Source organism: Tenrec ecaudatus, chromosome 8 (assembly GCF_050624435.1).
Source record: "Tenrec ecaudatus isolate mTenEca1 chromosome 8, mTenEca1.hap1, whole genome shotgun sequence".
Lineage (NCBI taxonomy): Eukaryota > Metazoa > Chordata > Mammalia > Afrosoricida > Tenrecidae > Tenrec > Tenrec ecaudatus.
This window is the reverse complement of record NC_134537.1, coordinates 88,247,028-88,265,230: the sequence shown is the minus strand read 5'-3', so window position 1 is coordinate 88,265,230 and position 18,203 is coordinate 88,247,028. Positions and strand designations below refer to the sequence as shown.

The 18,203-nt window shown below is 46.3% G+C and overlaps 1 protein-coding gene across 1 annotated transcript; it reads right to left on the bottom strand.

Annotated features, from left to right (window-relative positions):
- Window positions 1–4,070: 4,070 nt before the first annotated feature.
- On the bottom strand, window positions 4,071–17,500 carry STC1 (stanniocalcin 1). The gene is made up of 4 exons (XM_075556498.1): window positions 17,142–17,500; window positions 15,001–15,143; window positions 13,937–14,148; window positions 4,071–7,201 (listed from the first exon to the last, which is right to left on the bottom strand). Exons 1-4 carry the CDS (start codon window positions 17,257–17,259, stop codon window positions 6,931–6,933), a joined length of 744 nt encoding a protein of 247 aa, XP_075412613.1. The 5' UTR covers window positions 17,260–17,500; the 3' UTR covers window positions 4,071–6,930.
- Window positions 17,501–18,203: the final 703 nt, after the last annotated feature.

The following is an 18,203-nucleotide window of genomic DNA, read 5'->3' as shown; positions in this document are numbered from 1 at the left end:
TGGACTTTGTGGAATGAAACGGAGTCTGGGGCACTCACCGAAGAAATGATACCTGTACTATGTAGGAAGATACTGGGGCATACAAGTTCGCAATGCCTTTAAAGCAATAATAAAAAGCTAGCATTAACCAAATCCAGGGTACATGCTTCCTTGTGTGCATGTGACAGCAGGACAGTCAACAAATAAGACCGGAAACCGATTGAGACATTGGCATCATGCGTTGGTGAAGAATATGGAATATACCATGAACTGCCAGAATAACACACACACACATCTGTCTTGGAAGACGTACAGCCAGAATATGCCTTAGAAATAAGGATGGTTGGATTTTTATCTCATGTACTTTGGACATGTTATCTGGAGGAACCAGTCTGTGGGAAAGGACAACCTGCTCGCTAAAGTAGAGGGTCAGCATAAGAGGAAGACCGGGAAGGATGTAGATGGACACAAGGCCTACAAGGGTTTCACAGAACAACAATTGTGAGACCGGTGTGGTGTCAGGCCCACGAGTGTTTCATCCTGCTGTACGTAGGGTCCCTGTGATTCCGGACCAACTTACCAGAACCTAACAACAACAATAAGGGTGTGTGCGCGAAAGGAGGGCTTTGTTATCGAAGGGCTGAAATTCAGAGTCAAGATGCTGGAAATTCATGTTGGAGGCAATGGGATGCTACTCAGCCAGAGTTAATTCGCCACATTTGCCTTTCAGCAGCATCTCTGGGATGCCTGGGACAATGCCTAGAGTTAAAGGATGGATTTGGCTGGACTTTAATTGCTGGATCTCGCTACTCAGAGCATCTTCCAGGGAGCAGATCATGTGAGAAATGCAGAAAATTGGGCCCCATCCAAACCCACCGAACCATTCTAAAAAGCTCCTTGGGTGATTCGTAAGCACATTAAAGTGGGCACAACTCTGACTTGGAGTCATGATGGTGGCTCAGTGGTCATTCAGATGGAGCCCACGGGGGCTGAGATGACCGTGTTTTCTTCTCCTATCCTAGATGCACAGACTCAGGCAATCCAATCCCATCATGTGTTAAACTCTACTTTCAAAAGACTGATAGAAATTTAAAACATTTCAAATATAGTTCAATAATTTGAGCAATTTTCCTCATTTTAAGCCATGACTCTTCAAGCAATTTAAAGTCATGGATCATTGCTAATATGTGAATAGGTTAGGGAGGCACACCCGGGAGAATATTATATCTGCTATTTTATCAAGGTTAGTGATGGGATGTAGGTATTCATTATGTTATCGTTTGGCATTTTTGTATGTTTAACTATTTATTAACTATTCGTTTAAAGTCATGAAATCTTGGTTAAGTACATCTATAAACCGAAGGGGAGCTAAAACACTTCTTTGTCCCAAAATAGTACCTAAAAAGGTACTTTGTACCTAAAAAGGCTCATGATGGGTGTGGTAGGCAAGTTTAAATGAGAGTGTTACCATTAATGTACATGGTAAGTTACATTTGTTGAGGACTCAACTTAGATAATATTTTGAAGGTTCTATCTATGCCCAAAGGAGCCCTGCTGGCCTAATGATTATGCATTGGGCCGCTAACCACAAACTCAGCAGTTCGACACCATTCAGTGCTTCGTGGGAGAAAGACAAGGCTTCCTACTGCTATAAGAGTTGGTTTCAGAAACCCACAGGGGCAGTTCTACCCTGTCTTCCAGAGTCACTGAGTCGGAATTAACTCCATGGCTGAATTGTTAAGTTTTCTATGAACCAAGATGCCCTCCTGGCATAGTATGTTATACACTGGTCCGCTAACCACATGGTTGGCAGTTCAAATGCACCATCCACTCTGTGGGAGACAGATGGTACTTCCTGCCCCCATGATGAGTTAAACAGCCTTGGGAATGTGCAGGGGCCATTCTGCCCTGTCTCATAGTGTCACAACGAGTCAGAATTGACTTACTGGCAGTGAGTTTGCTCTTTCACTTTTTCTAAATAGAATACATAACAAAAATTTTTTTAACACCTTTTATTGTGAACTGGGTTGGGACTTATAAAGCAGATCTGGTTTGTTTTTTTATCATTTCCACTTGGCTGCATGTCATTGATTGCAATCCCCACAGTGTAACATTACTCTTCCCACTTCCTCCTTGTGTTTCCTGGTTTTTAAATTTAAAGATAATTTTATTGGGGGCTCTTACAGCTCTTATAACAACCCATTCATCAATTGTTTCAAGCATATTTGTACCTATGTTGCCATCATCATTTTCTAAACATTTGCTTTCTATTTGAGCCCTAGGTATCAGCTCCTCTTTTCCCCCTTCCCTTCCCAACTTTTGTGACTCCTTGATAACTTATAATTTATTATTTTCATACCTTACACTGACGGCTGTCTCCTGCAACCCACATTTCTGTTGTTCGTCTCCCACCCCCCCAGTGTGTGTGTGTGTGTGTGCTCTATGTGTTGATCATTGCAATGAATTCCCCCTTCCAATACCCCCTTCCTCGCCTCCTGGTGCCCCCCTTCCCCTTTCCCACTACCCTCCTGGTATCCGATACTCCCATTTTTGTTCCCGAGGGGTTTATCTGACCTGGATTGCATGTGGCGTGAGCTCTTATCTGTACCAGTGCTCATGCTCTGGTCTGGCCAGGACTGAAAGGCAGGACTGGGGTCATAATAGGCCCAACCTCCGAGAGTAACAGTCAGACTTATATAAGTTACATAAAAAACACTTAAGAATGAAGAATGCTTAAGTGCTTTTTATGTAACTTACATAAATCTGACAGTTACTCTCGGAGGAGGTTGGGCCTATTATTTTATTTATTTTTACTTATCTTTAAGCTGTGAAGACTTCAGTCGGTTGGTCCAAGGTCACAGAGTCAGTCACGGAACTAGCGCTTGGACTGAGTTCATGGAAATCATGGATCTATGTTGTTAAGTACTGCAGAATAGTATAGTTTACTGTTTCTCTACATAAATACATACTGAGAGATGACGATTCAGGATAACTTTTAAAAATATGTATTATTAAATATGTAAAGATCGATTTTAAAATGTAAGTGCTTACAGTATATTTATGACCTTGGAGTGGTAACTCTGTACTATTTGTGAACTTCCCTGTGCATCTTTGCAGAAGCCCGGGTGGTAGCACTGCGTCAGTGCTGGGCTGCTCACCGCAAAATCCCCCATTCAGACGGACCAGCCGCTCTGTGGTAGGAAGGTGAGGCCGTCTGCTCTCATGAAGACTGACAGCCTCAGAAACCCTTGATAGGTCCCTATGAGTCGGAAACCACTTCATGACAGCAAACTTGGGAAAATGAAATTTTGAGAAAAATATCATTTGAATTTAAAGTGTAGGGGTGAAAATCCACTAATTAAAAGAAAAACTTATACCTATGCAACCCCTTTGAAAACAAAAAAACAAAGAAACCCCCCCATAGACGTCCACCTCCCCTTTTCCCTGTAATCATACAGGAAGAGCCATATGTTAATCTTCTGTGAATCTTTCCCCATTTTCTGAGGCAGCATGCCCCTTCTTTCTCTCATTTCCTCTGCTTAAAACCAGAGCTAACATTTTCTCTGGGAGCATGGTGGACGGTGTCCCCGGTGTGTTGTGGTTAAATGCTTGACCACTAATGGCAAGGTTGGAGGTTCAGATCCCTGCAGAGTTCCCTCAGAAGACAGACCTGCTGATCACAGCCATGGAGCACAGTTCTAAGGTGACAGGTGGATTGGAATGAATTTACCGCAATCTTTTCTTTTCTTCCTCTCAGCGGTGTGGTAAGTGTGTTGCAAGAACTTCATGTCTTTTTCTCTCCCACTAACAGCGGCATGAGATGGCCACCATTCCCCTCCCCCCATTTTATAGAGCCTGACCTCACACAGTTACAAAGTAACAGAGCCAGACTGCAGATCCCCCCTGTCTGACTCCACAACTGGGGCCCTGTAACCACCATGCAATCTGCCTCCTTTGTCACATGGATCAGGGGAGAGGGAAGGACCAAATGGTACCTTTGTGTTCAGATATTCCCATTGCAGGAGTTTTTCAAGAATAACAATGAAAGACATTGGGGAAAAGAAACAGATAAAACTTAACACTTTATTATTAATTTTTTTTTGTCTCAGAAGGAATTCACCAAAGGCTTCATATTGTGCTATGGCATCTTTAATTATAAAAATAAGCAAATAAAATAACTTGCATCTGTCATTACCATGATATGTTTCATAACCTTTATATGCACATGGAGCTTAAAAATGTAATTTAACAATAAATAATGACATATACCAGATATGCTCACTGTTTATTCCAGTACTCAGCCAAAAAAAGAAAAACAAAACAAAAAAAAACCAAAAACAAAACCTAAATATCGTTTAAATTATAAATACACAATGCAAATATAATGGCACAAACGTATCTAAAGTGCAACCAAATCACAACAGAAGAATCATGCAAACAAACTGCTCTAGGTCAGCCCCCGATCACTCTGCGCAGAAAACATGAGGGGAAGCTTTGCGAGATCGACGGGGAGTTTGGCGGGGGTAGGGGTGGGGAAAAGAGAAGCAAAAACCTAGCAACGTTGTGAGAACGGCTTCTTTCCGTGTGTGTAGATATATGTATTACAGATACATATATAAATATCATTGTGGGAAGGAAAGGGGTGGGGAGGGCACCACAATCTGAAGAAGTCCGAGGGACAAAGAGAATCCGATGGACTGAAGTCAGAGAGACCTGTGTTAGGAATACTCAGGAACTCATGGTTGCACTGGGGTCCTGGCTCAGTGGGTTTGCGAGAAGGACACAACACACAAGACTTAAATAGCTTTTCTGGTTCAGAGAAGTCAGCCTGGCCTGGGAGTGGCGGGGTGGGGGGCGGGGCTGAGGAGTGGGAGAGTCAACTTACAATATGGTCTACCTGATTTCCAAGAGGCTGAGGCAGGGCACCTGGGAGTGGGACAGTTCTGAGTATAAAAATGTCCTTAACAATCTGATGTCCGCCCGCTTAGAGGCTGTGTGTGTGGAACAAAGGCAGCCATGCCCGTGCTGCTGCTGCTGCTGCTCTGACTCTGCTGAACTTGTTCTTGGTCCCTGAGCAGCACATTTCTGGTTTTAAAGGCTTTGTGGTACAGTTGTATTGCTTTTTAAAAAAAAACAAACTTTTTTTTTTTTTTTTTAATGGAGATATGCCCTCCCTCCTCCCACCAGGATCGCTGTCACTAGATTTGGTCAAATCTGGAGTTTAGCCTAGTGAGAGTCAAGCACCAAGAGTTTCTACCTAAGCAAGTTTGGAGTGGCCCATACAGTCCTACCCCTCCGCCCTCTTCATCTCTCAACCTTGACCTTCGGCGGGTAGTGACACTCTTAAGGGACCGTTGGGTTCAAGGACAATGACCCTGAGAAACGACTGTTGTTCATAGATAGGTCACTCTTTTGGCTTTGGCCGTTGCCATCTTGTAAACATCACGGCAGAAAGGATCAAACCACCAGCTCTTTTATTTTCCCTCTTTCTGGTTGTTGCAACCCTACCGAGATGGCCCAGCTGCCAGGACGACTTTGGCAGGCAGAGTGCTACAGGACAAAAGGTAAGAGGAGTCTATTAAGGCTGGACAGCCCAGGATTCTTTATACCCCCTCAGCTCCAAGTCCCCTGAACGAAAGACCCAAAGGCTGATTGACTCATTCCTGATTGACTCAACGGGAAGCTCCCCACCCTGCCATCATTTCTCCAGAGTAGAGGGTGCCCATGAAAGGTGGAAAGATAAGAACTGCCACTTCCCAAGGTTTAGGCCGTATCACACCTGAAGTGGCCCAAGTCCAAAGGGATGCTTTTTTGGGGGTGGGGGGTGTCTTATAATTCCCAGTTGGAGGTGACAAAATATTTCAGGATCGGTCTAAGTCAAGCATAGCCTTTGGGTTGAGGTGGGCTGGGAGATTGACACCTGACCTGAGGTCCATCTGATAAACCTGTTGGTTTTTCCTATCTCATACAGGCCCATCTTCAGTTTTGATGTTGAGTAAAACTACTTTTACCCCCTTAGTTATAAAAAAGGCCACAAGGAGCATTTATGTGGATATCTGGAAGTGAGATAGTTATTCCATTCCCAGAAAAAGAAAAATAAAGCTAAGTTACAAAACTAAATCTATATGCAATAAAGTTATTATATACTGCTTTGTTTAAGCAGAGTCCTCTGGAATTTATGTACAGTACATTAGTTTTCAGCTATTTATATTCCACAGTTAGACCTTAAGATTCTCTGGTTTTTAAGACAATTGTTAAAGATACTTTTAAAGCTCTGAGCAGTTACAGTACATAAAGATGTTAGCTTTTTGTTTTTCACTAGATGCAAGAAGATGCAGGCTCAAAGTCTGGTGGAAGAGCCAGGCTTGAGCAATTTGGTAAATGTGTTGGAAAGGAAACTAGACATTGGAGGATCAAGACCATAAGACACTAGCTCATTCGAGATCAAGAATTCAAGCATGACATTCATATTCGTCCATGGCCAGCACAGATTCATAATATGAATTCCAATTAACATCTTTATGAGCTTTTAAGACATGCATTTAAATTAAGTTGTTTCTTATCAGCTAACTCTACTGGGACAACCATTCTAAAGGGCTCCACGTTTTCAAATTACAATGACTTGGGGGGGGGTGGGATTACATGAATTTTGGGGGGTGTGAGGGTAGTTTGAGGTCAGCCGGAGAAGGCCATGGGATAAAGGAAGGTGATTAGAGAGGAGAGGCAGGAAGATCACATGTATTCTGTTTGTGGGAATGCTGCCATTGCAGAATGTTGGAATATTGGTTACAGAAGCCTAGTTTCATGCAATTCTCTGTAAAGGGTGGGGGTATGGTAGAAAATAAGAACTACTTTAAAAAAAATCAAACCAGGCACAGTACACTTAAAGTCGGTGTATTCTCACCTCTAAAATGATACTAGTTTGGCGAGGCGGTGCACATCTCTCCCTGGTTATGCACTCTCAGGAGAGGTGCGCTTTGTGTGGGAGGGAGGGGTCCCCTCACCTCGGAGATTCCTGAGGAGGACTTTTAGCTTCTGTGGCTCATTGGTGCGCCTCCTGTTGAAGTCAGCTCGTGGGTGTACGTGGGCACAGTGGTCTGTCTGCAGGATGTGGAAGAGGCTGGCCATGTTGGGTCCAATTTTCTCCATCAGGCTGTCTCTGATTGTGCTGACCGTGTCTTCATCACATTCCAACAGGCTCCGGATGAGTCTATTATAGTATCTGCATTGAGAAAGAAGTCAGCGTGTCTGTCATTCAGCGAGAGCAAGGTGAGACTTGTGCTCCAGCCAACGCTGGTCCCGGATGGCCAGACCAAGGTGCCTTTTGGTTTCCAACCCTTAGGCAATGTCTGCTTAGCGGGAGTGCAGGGGCCAGCTGGATTTTCAGTACAACGCAAGGTCTTTGTGTTCAGAGTTCAGGAGATGTAGGCCATGCTGTAGCTAGTAGGCTGACTGTACAGACTACAGTTTTTGGAAGCACAGAATCATGGAGCTAGATGGACCCCAGAGATCAATCAGCGACTAGATCAGCTCTCATTTGATAAAGAAGCCACTGTAGCGGGAGAGCTGACGTGACTTATCCAAGGTCATAGATGGTAGAAGCTCATGAGGGAGATGAGCTCAACACTGCATAGTTGTATTAATAGTCACCGCCTATGCAGTTGCAGTTATTTTCATGGCTCTTTGCAATGTCCTTTATTTTGGTTGTGTCCATGAAGGTACAGAATTAGCATGAGTGCTTTTCTGGGGAAACTGGCTTTAGAAGGGAGGGCTCCCATCTTCTGTCTGCTTCATATATTTTTCTACTAAATCTCATTTCCATCTCATCCACCCAGCCAGCCTTGAAAAGTGCTGTCGACTAACCATAATTCCAGCCTTCTTCCAAAGAGACAGTATAGGCGGGAGGCCCGAGTGCCCACAGTAAAGATCATTAGATTGAGACACAGGCGCTCCTTCATTGTAGTTCAGTGACTCTGTGAAGCCTTCGCCTACTACTCTATCTCCGGTGTTTGCCTATCGTGGACTTGCTAGAAACACCATACAGATTAGTCTGTGATGACTCCCAATGATATTGGCTCTTTAATTGGGCTGGACAGCCCTCGGTGGCCATTTGTGTGTGGGCGCGTGGTGATGAAAAGTAATGTGAATCTTATTTCTGGGTATCCTTTAGGATACTCTCATGCTCCATTCACCCTTCACTTTAGATTTCTTGGTTTATTTTGTGGTCCCTGAGGAAGTGGATTTGTCACATGGTCTGCTTCCTTGTAAGCCATCAGGCGAGTAACTACTTAGGACAGAGTAGAACTTTGTTCCCTGGGGCCTTTGAGATGGTACATCTTTAAGGAAGCAAGCAGCTCCATATTTTGTTGACCTTGTGCTGCTCGCTCAACACAGCATGGAACCAAATGGGACACCGTGGAGAGGTATATTTCGGAGTCTTGGTGGCACTGTAATTAAGTAAGTGCTTGTCTGCTTACTGAAAAGTCAGTTATGGAAACCTAGCAGATCTTTGGGGAAAGATGTGGCAGTCTGCTTCCAAAAAGACTGAAACCAACCAAACAAACCCCCAAATCCCTGACCAACTCCAAGTCAATTTGGACTCATCAAGTCCTTATAGGACAAGAGTGGGTCTGCTGGACATCTTTAGCTCACCTAGCAGCTAGCAAATTGCAGTCATTGACCTTTCGGGTAGCAGCCGAGCACTCGAACACAGTAGTGCCACCAGGGGCCCCTGGAAAGATTTCCAGCATTTGAAACGATGCTGCAGCTCTACGCTGCCATCAGAACGGCTGAGCTGGCAGGGACTTGATGGCAATGGATTAACAGTGGTTGGGGTCAAGATTACAAGTCCCTTGCCTAACTGAAAAGCTGAGAGTTTGCAGCCACCCAGAAGTGCTTCAGGAGATGGGCCTGGCAACCTGCTTCAGGAAAGGCCCCCGCCTTGCACAGCCTACAGGGCAATCCCATGCTGCATCTGCATGTCACCGCGAGTCAGACTGCCTCAGTAACAGCTGGTGACTCTTTTTCTTTTCCTCCATGCCAAATTTTACACAAAACCCTTGCGTCTGATAGAAGCCATCTTCATCTTTGGTGCAAGCTCATTAAACCTCCCCAACAGTGTGCCTGGGTGTCACGGCTTAGAAAGGATGACCCGGTCACCTATCCTGTCTTTTGGGAAGACAGCTCAGGTCTTATCCAGTTTGGGTCGGATATGCTTCTGCATCACTGTGAAGCAATAGTTGTCAAAATCCATTAGCTAACGAGAAACGCTCTGAAGATGGTGACCTGTAATATTTATAGGGAGAGACCCTTTCTCCAGAGGACCCTGAGGCTCTCTGGGGCACAGGATCTTCCATGAAGAGAAACCTGGTTATTTTTAATTCACCTTACAGAGCACAGGATCAAACATCTTTCCGGAATAACTTAACCCCCCAAAGAGGTCCTTTCAAGGATTTACAATAATTGGAGTAGCGCATGGGTGATGAAGCAAAACCATCACCCTTTTGGGAGTAAGGAAACAAAGGCAGGGATGCAAAGAGAAGTGGGGTGTCCAGGTCACCAAGAGAGTTTGCCTATGCCCCTTCCTCAACGGAGCATTATAGCTAGCCGCTGTTAAGTTTGGGATTCTCTGGCACAGAAGAACATTTTCCAGGCCTTCGGAATTATAAAGCATCTAAGTCAAAGCAGATCTCCCTGGGATGGGGAAATCGGGAGCCAACTCATTGTGGAAAAATTGAGAGTCGGCTAACATATTCCCATAGTCAAGGACACCTGCACTCCCACCTAACTCCTTCCAGGCATCTTCATAGACCTGTGTGCTGCTGGGACCAGGGTTCTCTGGATCTCAGTTTTATTTTAGAGGATAAAGATTCTGATGGTCCCCTTAAGCCCCAAGGTGGACTTCATCACACCAATCGTGTGATTTCTAAACGGCCGGTTCACATCAGACGAGCCCCTACCATAGGCTGGAAAAGAAGGGCTTTCCTTGGATAGGGACGACGGAAGTGCTTGTTCGGGTGCGGAAGTCTCATTCCGTGAAGGAACGCAAGCTTTGGAAGGAAACGCTTCCCCGCCTGTCAGGCAGACGGGTTCTTCAGGCGCCACTTTCTTCAAGGGTCTGCCCTGTTCAGCCCATGTTCCTGCCTTTTCTGGTGCTTTCTCTGCTGGCCCAGCAAGGATACCCGATCCGGTGGCATTTTTTCCCTGATGCCAGCCTCACTGTCTTTAGTAACGCTCCAGAATCCCCCCTTAGTAGTTGCTCTCCTGGAGCGCAGTTAACTCGAGAAGGGTGGGCTAAGAAAGTTCCCGGGAGTCGGAACACAGTCCCTGGCTTCCCTCATAGCACCTCTAAGGTTGGAAAACTTGCCATGGGACTTTGAAGGCAATCCAGTTTTCCAGAGGGGGCCATCGTTAATTCTGTGTCTCTACTGTGGCATTGACCTCTGGGATTGCGCTGGTCAGTGAGGCAGTACCTCCCTGGTAGTCTCAAAGTGAGATGGATTATTTAAGGAATCGTGTGTGCAGCAAAGATTGAGTTAACAATCGCCACATATTATCGAGCAGTTGAAGACAATTTTTGGAGTGCGTGTGCTAACTCATGTTGTTTCTGTAGCTTTTGGTAGGCCAAACCTTTTCTTCTGGGGAAAAATGAAGCTGAACTTAATGCTTGATCACCATCATGCGCTGTAAAGTGGAGGGGCAGTGAAAAAGGGGAGCAGGCCTCAAGGAGATGGACTGACTCAGGGGCTGCAAAGGTGGGCTCAAGCACAGGAACAATTGACTGGCTGGACAGGACTGGGCAGTGTTTCCTTCTGCTGTACACGAGGTCACTCTGAGTCGCTGTACCGTCTCAACTGCATCTAACCACAGGCTGCATGTAAATGTCATTGAACTCTGTATTCTATTTGGGGACTGGGGATGTTTCCTGCAGGTTTTGTTGACTGCCATTTTTGAGTAGAGATCAAATCGCTTGGTTCAAGGTCATGTGAGCTTTAGACCCAAGGGTGCCTTCCCTAGCCTTGTGACCTTCAGCAGGTCACGACCACTCCCTGGCCCTCCCTCATTTAATTAGTAAAGCAAGGCAGCTAATCTAGATAACTTGTTTGATTATCTCTGGCCAGGGAATTCTACACTTCTAGGAAGTTGATAATAGGTTCCTTAGGAGGGCTCCATGGGGTGGGCTGCAAAGGCTGGGAGGGTGGGTGTGGGAGTAGGAGCTAAATGCTCTGATCACCAATCTGGAATGATTTTTCTACACTTGTATCTATCTTCCCACTTTGAAAATTCCACCAGTTTTTTTTTCTTTCTGTTGCTTCTTGGTGGAGAATAAGATCAGATATTTTCCATAGCTACTGTTTCAGCCATGCTTACCCAAATACACACATACTGCTTAGGAACGTTCTGTGTGAGGGTTTATAAATAGTCCTTTGTTTCCCTTGATCAATATTATTCTTCTGTTTCCTGTTCCCTAAGCATGCCCTAGAGAGTTGGAAGCTTTGTCAGTTTTCCCACCCTGGATCTGGACTAGTCAAATTGCTTCCCCATCCTCACACTGCCCTGCCTCTCTGATCAATTGTCTTGCTTCCCTCATGGTTCACATTGCAGTTTTCAAATTTAGCCAGTGGTGGGGTGGGGTGGGGGTGTGTGGACACCCAGCCATCCCTTCTTTTCCAGCCACATTCCTCTCATGGAAAACATCTCTGTTCTGACAAGGAGTCCAGGCACAGGCTTTGGATTCTCCCAGCCTCCATTCTCATGTTAGATAAGTCACAGGAAGGTGGAATGAACCTGTAACTACTTCCTTTCACAGTTCTGTGCCAGTTGGCACCAGTTTCGCGTGTGTCTATGGTGGGACAGAGGGTGGGAAAGCAGGATGCTTCGGGAGAGCGAGGAGCTGAAATAGAGCAAGTCAAACCCAGCGCGGAACCGGAAATCCCTACCTTCTTAAGAGCAATAATATTAGCCAGTTGAAGTGAAGTAATTGGAGAGAGGTAAAAGTTGAATGGAAGCTTCTGGTCTTTAAAGACTGGCCCCTTCCTACCCCCTCCTCCCCACAACCAGCCTCCCCCACCCCCCGATGAAAAAGAGACACAGCAAGACTTTCTCTTGTGACTCTTTTCGGAAGAAAGTGGAAATAAGCCCCTTGTTGCCGTTTTTTTCTGAAACCATTTGGGGTTACCAGTCTGCATCTCTATTATCCTTTCTACAGGACCTCTCCTTTCTTCAAGGAATGTGCCTTTTCTGTTAATATGGGCAGGATCAGTATTGCCTCAAAATTAATTACAGGTCATAGCATAGATCATGCAACGTCATGGGATTCTTAAAAGATCTAACTGAAAGAAGGCTTTTGTTAAGCACCTCCTCCTGCCCACCACCCAATGCGTACAAACATGTACTTCCCCCTAGCCCTCCTCCTGAGGAAGGCAGTCTGCAATGATTTGCCAGTTTTGTTTCATTTTTTCTTGCAATCTTCCCTCAGATGCAGTAACAATCTTCCTAGGATCATTTTAAAACTGAGATCCCTATAGGGAGATAGATCGTTTGAAAGAGTTGGTGGGTTTGATTTTTCTTCTCTGGGAATATCAGGCAGGGGGATCCCCAGTTAGAATCAATTCCAAGGACTAGAGAAGGGCTTTCTCCCCATCGGCATGTCATTCTGAAGACCACTGAACTGCTCGTCCTTGAGAAGTGAGTTAGGGGCAGTTATGGGTCTTTCTATCAGGAGCTTTACCAACAAATCCATGTGAGGGACCTTCCCCTTACCCTAAGGAGGAGCGAACTTTGTTGTCTTCAAGCATCTATCAGCAGAGACCCAAATTAGATATCAGCCAGTACCTTGTTCATCTGCACGCATCAGATGGACTACTAGACAGTTGACACTAGCTAAAGGAGGGTTGGTGTCCTTGTCAAAGAAATTAATCAGACAAGTAGTGATAACACTTAGGCGTGAGAATTCCAGTTTAGGACTTGTCTTTGTGAACATGTACATATTGGCTGGTGACTGAAAGGATCATCGAACTTTAGGATGGGGAGGCAGCTTTTAGTTTGTGGGGAATCGCAGGAAGCTTGGGAATGGCTGCATGTGACCATCCTACATTCCCTCTGCCACACCTTTGCTCCGGCACCATCTGCATCTCTCTTCATGTCATTACCGATCAGAAAGCCCTGTTCTGCCAGGTGCCTGGGGAGGGGTTCCAGCCTTCTCGTGCATCATGTGTGAGTCTGCCTGGTGAAGAGCATGAACTTGGAGTCTAGAAGGGCACTGTGCTCAGCTATGAGTAGGTCAGTGTCTTTTCACCAATTTTGAAAGCTTACGATGAGACTGCGTAGCCTTGGGAATCCATTAGAACATCATTTCTGAAAATCAGTGAGTAGAGCGATGGAATGAGAGGGATAGAGAATGGAAAGGAGAGAGTACACGCTTCTCCTGAACAGACAATGGGAATCCTAGGGGAGGGAGGTGCCTTATTCTAGGCTGATGACTGAAATATCTGATTGGGCTAAAGACTCATTCAAAATTCATGCAGCTTTTTAAAAGGCTGCATCATGCCATTTTTAACTTGAGTGTTTTTTGGTTAATTGTCAATTGTCCTGCTGCAAAGTCACAATTTCAACGACATCTGATGTTTCAAACGCTTGCTTCCAAAAATGTCACCATTTCCTTCTGGCATATGGCGAGAAAACAGACAATGAATATGCACTCAGGGGTGGTGCAGATGAAGCTTTCTGCTAGATGCATCGAAAGACTGTCCCTATCACCGGTGGGGGTGGGGGGAATCTAGGCTGCTGAATCTGTCACAACCAATCACAAACGTATTGCTTCCTGCCAAAGCTGAGAAGACTGTAAGCTAAAATAAGAGTGTGACTGTGGCATTTTTACCCCCACCGCCTTCCCTGTATGGCTCCTTAGCCAACATCTCTTCCCTCGTATTGGAAAATTGCAGGCTCATTTTTTTACCTGTTGGAGAAGTGATTGGGGAGCTGAACGACTTCAGTGATGGCTTCGGGGTTCCTCTTGGCAATGCTGCACACGTTCAGCTTGCGGTAGCATTCCTCCTGCACCTCAGCAATCATCCTCTGGAAAGTGGAGCACCTCCGAATGGCGAGGAACACCTTGGTGGAAACCCCACTGGCGATGCACTTTAAACTCTCTTTGACAAACGCTTTTCCCTGACAAGGAGAGAGCAAAGGGGGCACAAGCTTAGCTTGACCTGACAAGGAGGTACAGGGCAGACCGCATCTAGGGTGGGGGTGTCTCTAAGGGGGCTAGCCTGGATACTGGCATGACGTCAGCATCTCCTTGAAATGGGGAAACTGCCATGGCTAATGATTAAAATAAAACAAAAAGATCTCTTCTTCTCTTGGACCATGTTGAGTTCCATGACAATGAAGAGAGAGAGAGACAGAGAGAGAGACACACACACATACAGAGAGAGACAGAGACAGAGAGGGGTGGGCAGGTAGATGGAGGGATGAATGGAAAGAGAGGAAGGGGCAGAGAGAGAGAGAGAGAGAGAGAGAGAGAGAGAGAGAGAGAGAGAGAGAGAGAGAGAGAGAGAGAGAAAGAGGAGAATGGAAAGAGAGGGTGAGAAAGAGGGGGAGAAGGGAGGTAGGGAGGGAAGGAGGGAGGGAGAGAGAGAGAAAAAGAGAGAGAGAGAGAGACTTAAAAATAGGATATGGCTTTGAAAATTGGAGATTGAGGCTTTGATAATTAAATGTGTAAGCTAGTGTGTGCTGACCACACAGTGAGAAGAACTTTACTGGTAAAGGATTTTCTGCTCATCACCCCTCCCCTTATAAGCCTGCCTCTGCTAGAGAGTGAGAGATCATACCTCGGAGTGGGCAGGGAAGTGTCCTGTAACAGAACTTATTTCCTGGACAAAAATGTGTGTGTGTGTGTGTAGGAGTGTGTGCGCTGAAAAGCAGAGCTCGTGTCTTCCAAGAAGGGGTCGTCAGCACGATGGCCTAGCACACGGTTAATGGAAAGCAGCACATAGGCTGCAGGGGCCACGGTCTTATTACCTGAGTGTCAAATTTAGCAGCGCTGTACAAGAAGGATTTACAGATGTCGAACATTCCATCTGTGTCACAGGTGGAGTTTTCCAGGCAGGCAAAAGCTCCACAGCCAACCTGCAGAGCACTGTTGAGGCAGCGAATCACATCAGCTGGAAGAGACAAACCCACCCAATGCAGGTTACACAGTGAGGGTGTTTCCAAGGGACTAGGTGGGGGCAGAGGCAAAATTCAAGGCCAAGGGTTCAGGTGAATTTATCTTAGAAGTCCATGGTGGGTTCAGTAGATGGGTTCACTCAACGTGGGGTGTGGAGGTGAGAAGAAAGGGGCCAGCAAGCCCCTTGGACCTACAAGAACTAGAGCACAAGAAGATCCGGGGCGGGCTGGGGAGGGGGGAGGCTTCCCGGGAGACAATCTCCTCTCCCTTCCTCCACCTTAGAGGCTGCAGAAGTAACACGGGAGTTCATAGAAGGCCCAGTGGCCTTGAGGTTGCTCTATAAAGCCAAAGGTTACACCTTGGAGCCTGAAGGCCATGGCACAGGTGACAAAAGGGTCAGGGAATCCAGCTGACTTCCCAGAATTCACTCCAGACCAGGAAGGATACAACTGGAGGAGAGGAATTTGCCAGAAATTCACATAGAGACCCTTCTGACTCAGGACCTTTCACTCACCTTCATATTGGGAGGGGGGCCAAAAATCCTGTATGCTCGTGTTTCACCCCAACCCTTGACTACAGGACAGTGCTTTGAGGTATGTATACTCTTTCATATTAAATCCTCCACCCCCATTTAAAGAGAGAAATACAGGTGTGGCGTAACAAGGCTGAGACACCCCTTGTGCAAGACGAAGAAAACCGCAAAGAACTCTCAGGAGGCTTTCTACATGGTGGATAAGATCTCCCATAAAAGTCATGTCTCTCCGGCAGAAGGGGGGTGTTCTGGCAGGCAGCTCGGCAAGCAATGATCTGCAGCCTTTATACCATAAGACTCTCCCCTGAGATCAAAAGCAGGGTTCAGTTAGGCTCCCCTCCCCCTGCCCCCCCCCCCGCAGCCTCTGGGATGTTACAAGTCATTTCCCTAATTATATATTTCCACGGGGTTCAAATGATAACTTTGCTTTAAGCAGTTTTAATATGCATTAGGGCTTCTATTGTTTTAGGCAAGCCTGAATTGTGAATCACTGCATCTCTATAGCAACTAAGTACAAGACCAAGTGAAGCCAATGCTCTCCTCTCTGCAGGGACCTGTCCTCTTCCAAGAGGAGCACAAGCTGCAGCGTTGGACACCTGCGACCCCATCTTTGCTGACAGTTGGGGCAGAAGCCAGTGGAGGAAGAGGAGCGAGGGGCTCAAGAGAAGTCAGAAGACAGAGGTGCCAATGCGTCCTCCTCAAGGCTCCTTCGCTTTAGAGGCCAAGATATGACACAATGAAAAGGCTCCAAGAGTCAGGGCTCAGGGGAGAGCTTTCCCGGGAGAAACAGCGGCTGCATTTCACAAATACTCCTTTTCAAGGGACTCTCTGGTCCTGGGTTGCACCAGCAATTGAATGGAGCCTGGGAACCCGGCGGCGCCAGAGAAGGAGCAGAGGCAGGGGGTGGGATGTGTAGAGCTTTCCCTTGAAAACGCCCTGGATTTTTCAGACCATCTGTGGTTCTGTAAAAGCAGTCTGTGTCGGGAGCTTTTCGGGGGGTCCCCCAAACGAGGGAGGGATGTCAAGTTCTAGGATCTCACCCGTAAGAGGAACAGCATCAGAAAAACTATGTCTCACCTTCAGATCAGCTCTCTGGAAAGTACAGAGAGCGCTTTGAAGCAGGCCAGCATTCAAGCCCTTTCCCCGCCCCCTTTCTCCCTCCTCCACCCCCCAACCCCAAAGAGGGTACGTGCCAGATTTCAGGCAATCAGGCTAGGCTTATGCAATGAAATACCCTCAGCCGAGCGCCCAGCTTCTTCGTTAGTTGCATGCAATTTATTAAACAAAGGCGCTCCACTTCCTAAGGCTATTGGATTACACCGGCAGTTTATTGCCATCAGGCATGAAGCACATTTATTATCAAGATCAGCCGTCACAGACACAGTTGCAAAAGCAGAGGCAAATGAGGACAGCTCTTTGGGGGCGGGGAGGGGGGGAACCGGTCCTGGGTTTGCTGCTTACCTGAGTTCTGAGCGGCCGCCCGGGCTTTCCTGGGGCTCACAGAGTCATTCTGCTCCGCCTCGTGGGTTGCAGAAGCACCGAGCACCAGCACCAGCAGCACTGCTGAGTTTTGGAGCATTCTCTGAGAAGTTTTCGCTAAGTTGTTGGATTTTTTTTCCTCCCCCCCCCTTTCCTTTTTCCCCTCTCCCGGCTTGAGTAAAGATGTGGATCTGGATACACTGAAGGCTTAGGTGAGGATTTGAGGGAAAAAAAAAATTTTTTTTTTTAGGGGTGTTGCTGCTGCTTCTTCTGAAGCTTCTGCTGCTGCTGCTGCTGCTGCTGCTGCTGCTGCTGCTGCAGTCGCCGCTCCTGGCACCTCTGGCTTTTCCAAACTGGGGGCCCAAGAGCTGCACCCGGGGATTTTATAGCCCTTCTTATCGGTCCTTTGGATCAGAGACCAATCAGGCCCCTCAGCTGGTCTGACTAGCCAATAGGAAGGCACACTCACTCAGCTGAAGCTTTTTGACTTCTTAGAAATATTTTCCAGCAAATTAAAAGTACCTGCTGGCAATGTTTTATGTGTGTGTGAGATGGTGTGTGCATAGATGTGTGAAAAAAGCTATTTTCTTGGAATTAAGGAAAACAGTTGTGTTGATCAAACTAAAGAAAAAAAATCTGTATGATAACCTCCCTAAGAGGCTTTTTGAAATGTGCCTATTTTTTTTTAAAATGGGCTACTTGGGGGAAATGGGAAGAATGAACAGGATGGGGAGGGGTCATCACTTTGGATTGATTCTGATTTTTCCTAAATGCAGTAGCTTTAACCTCATCTGAACAGCTCTCTGTGTTGTAAGCTGCACACACAGTTCTCTCCACATTTGTATTCACAGATCTATGATCTATTTTTGTTGTCTGGAGGAATACTGCATTCTCATGCACATTCACGCATCCTTAAAGAGGCGTATATATGACCCTGCAGGACTGAGTGGCGGTGGCTCTGAGCTGCGAACCTGATGCTCGAATTCATTCGCTCTATGACCCTGGCCAAGTCCTTTTCCCATCCTTACCTCTGTTTTCCAATTT

Coding starts and splice junctions, on each gene's coding strand:
- STC1 (XM_075556498.1), bottom strand. CDS start 17,259: ATGCTCCAAAACTCAGCAGTGCTGCTGGTGCTGGTGCTCGGTGCTTCT. Junction 15,144..17,141: donor GGCGGCCGCTCAGAACTCAG/GTAAGCAGCAAA, acceptor TGTCTCTTCCAG/CTGATGTGATTCGCTGCCTC. Junction 7,202..13,936: donor CCCAATCACTTCTCCAACAG/GTAAAAAAATGA, acceptor TTCTCAATGCAG/ATACTATAATAGACTCATCC.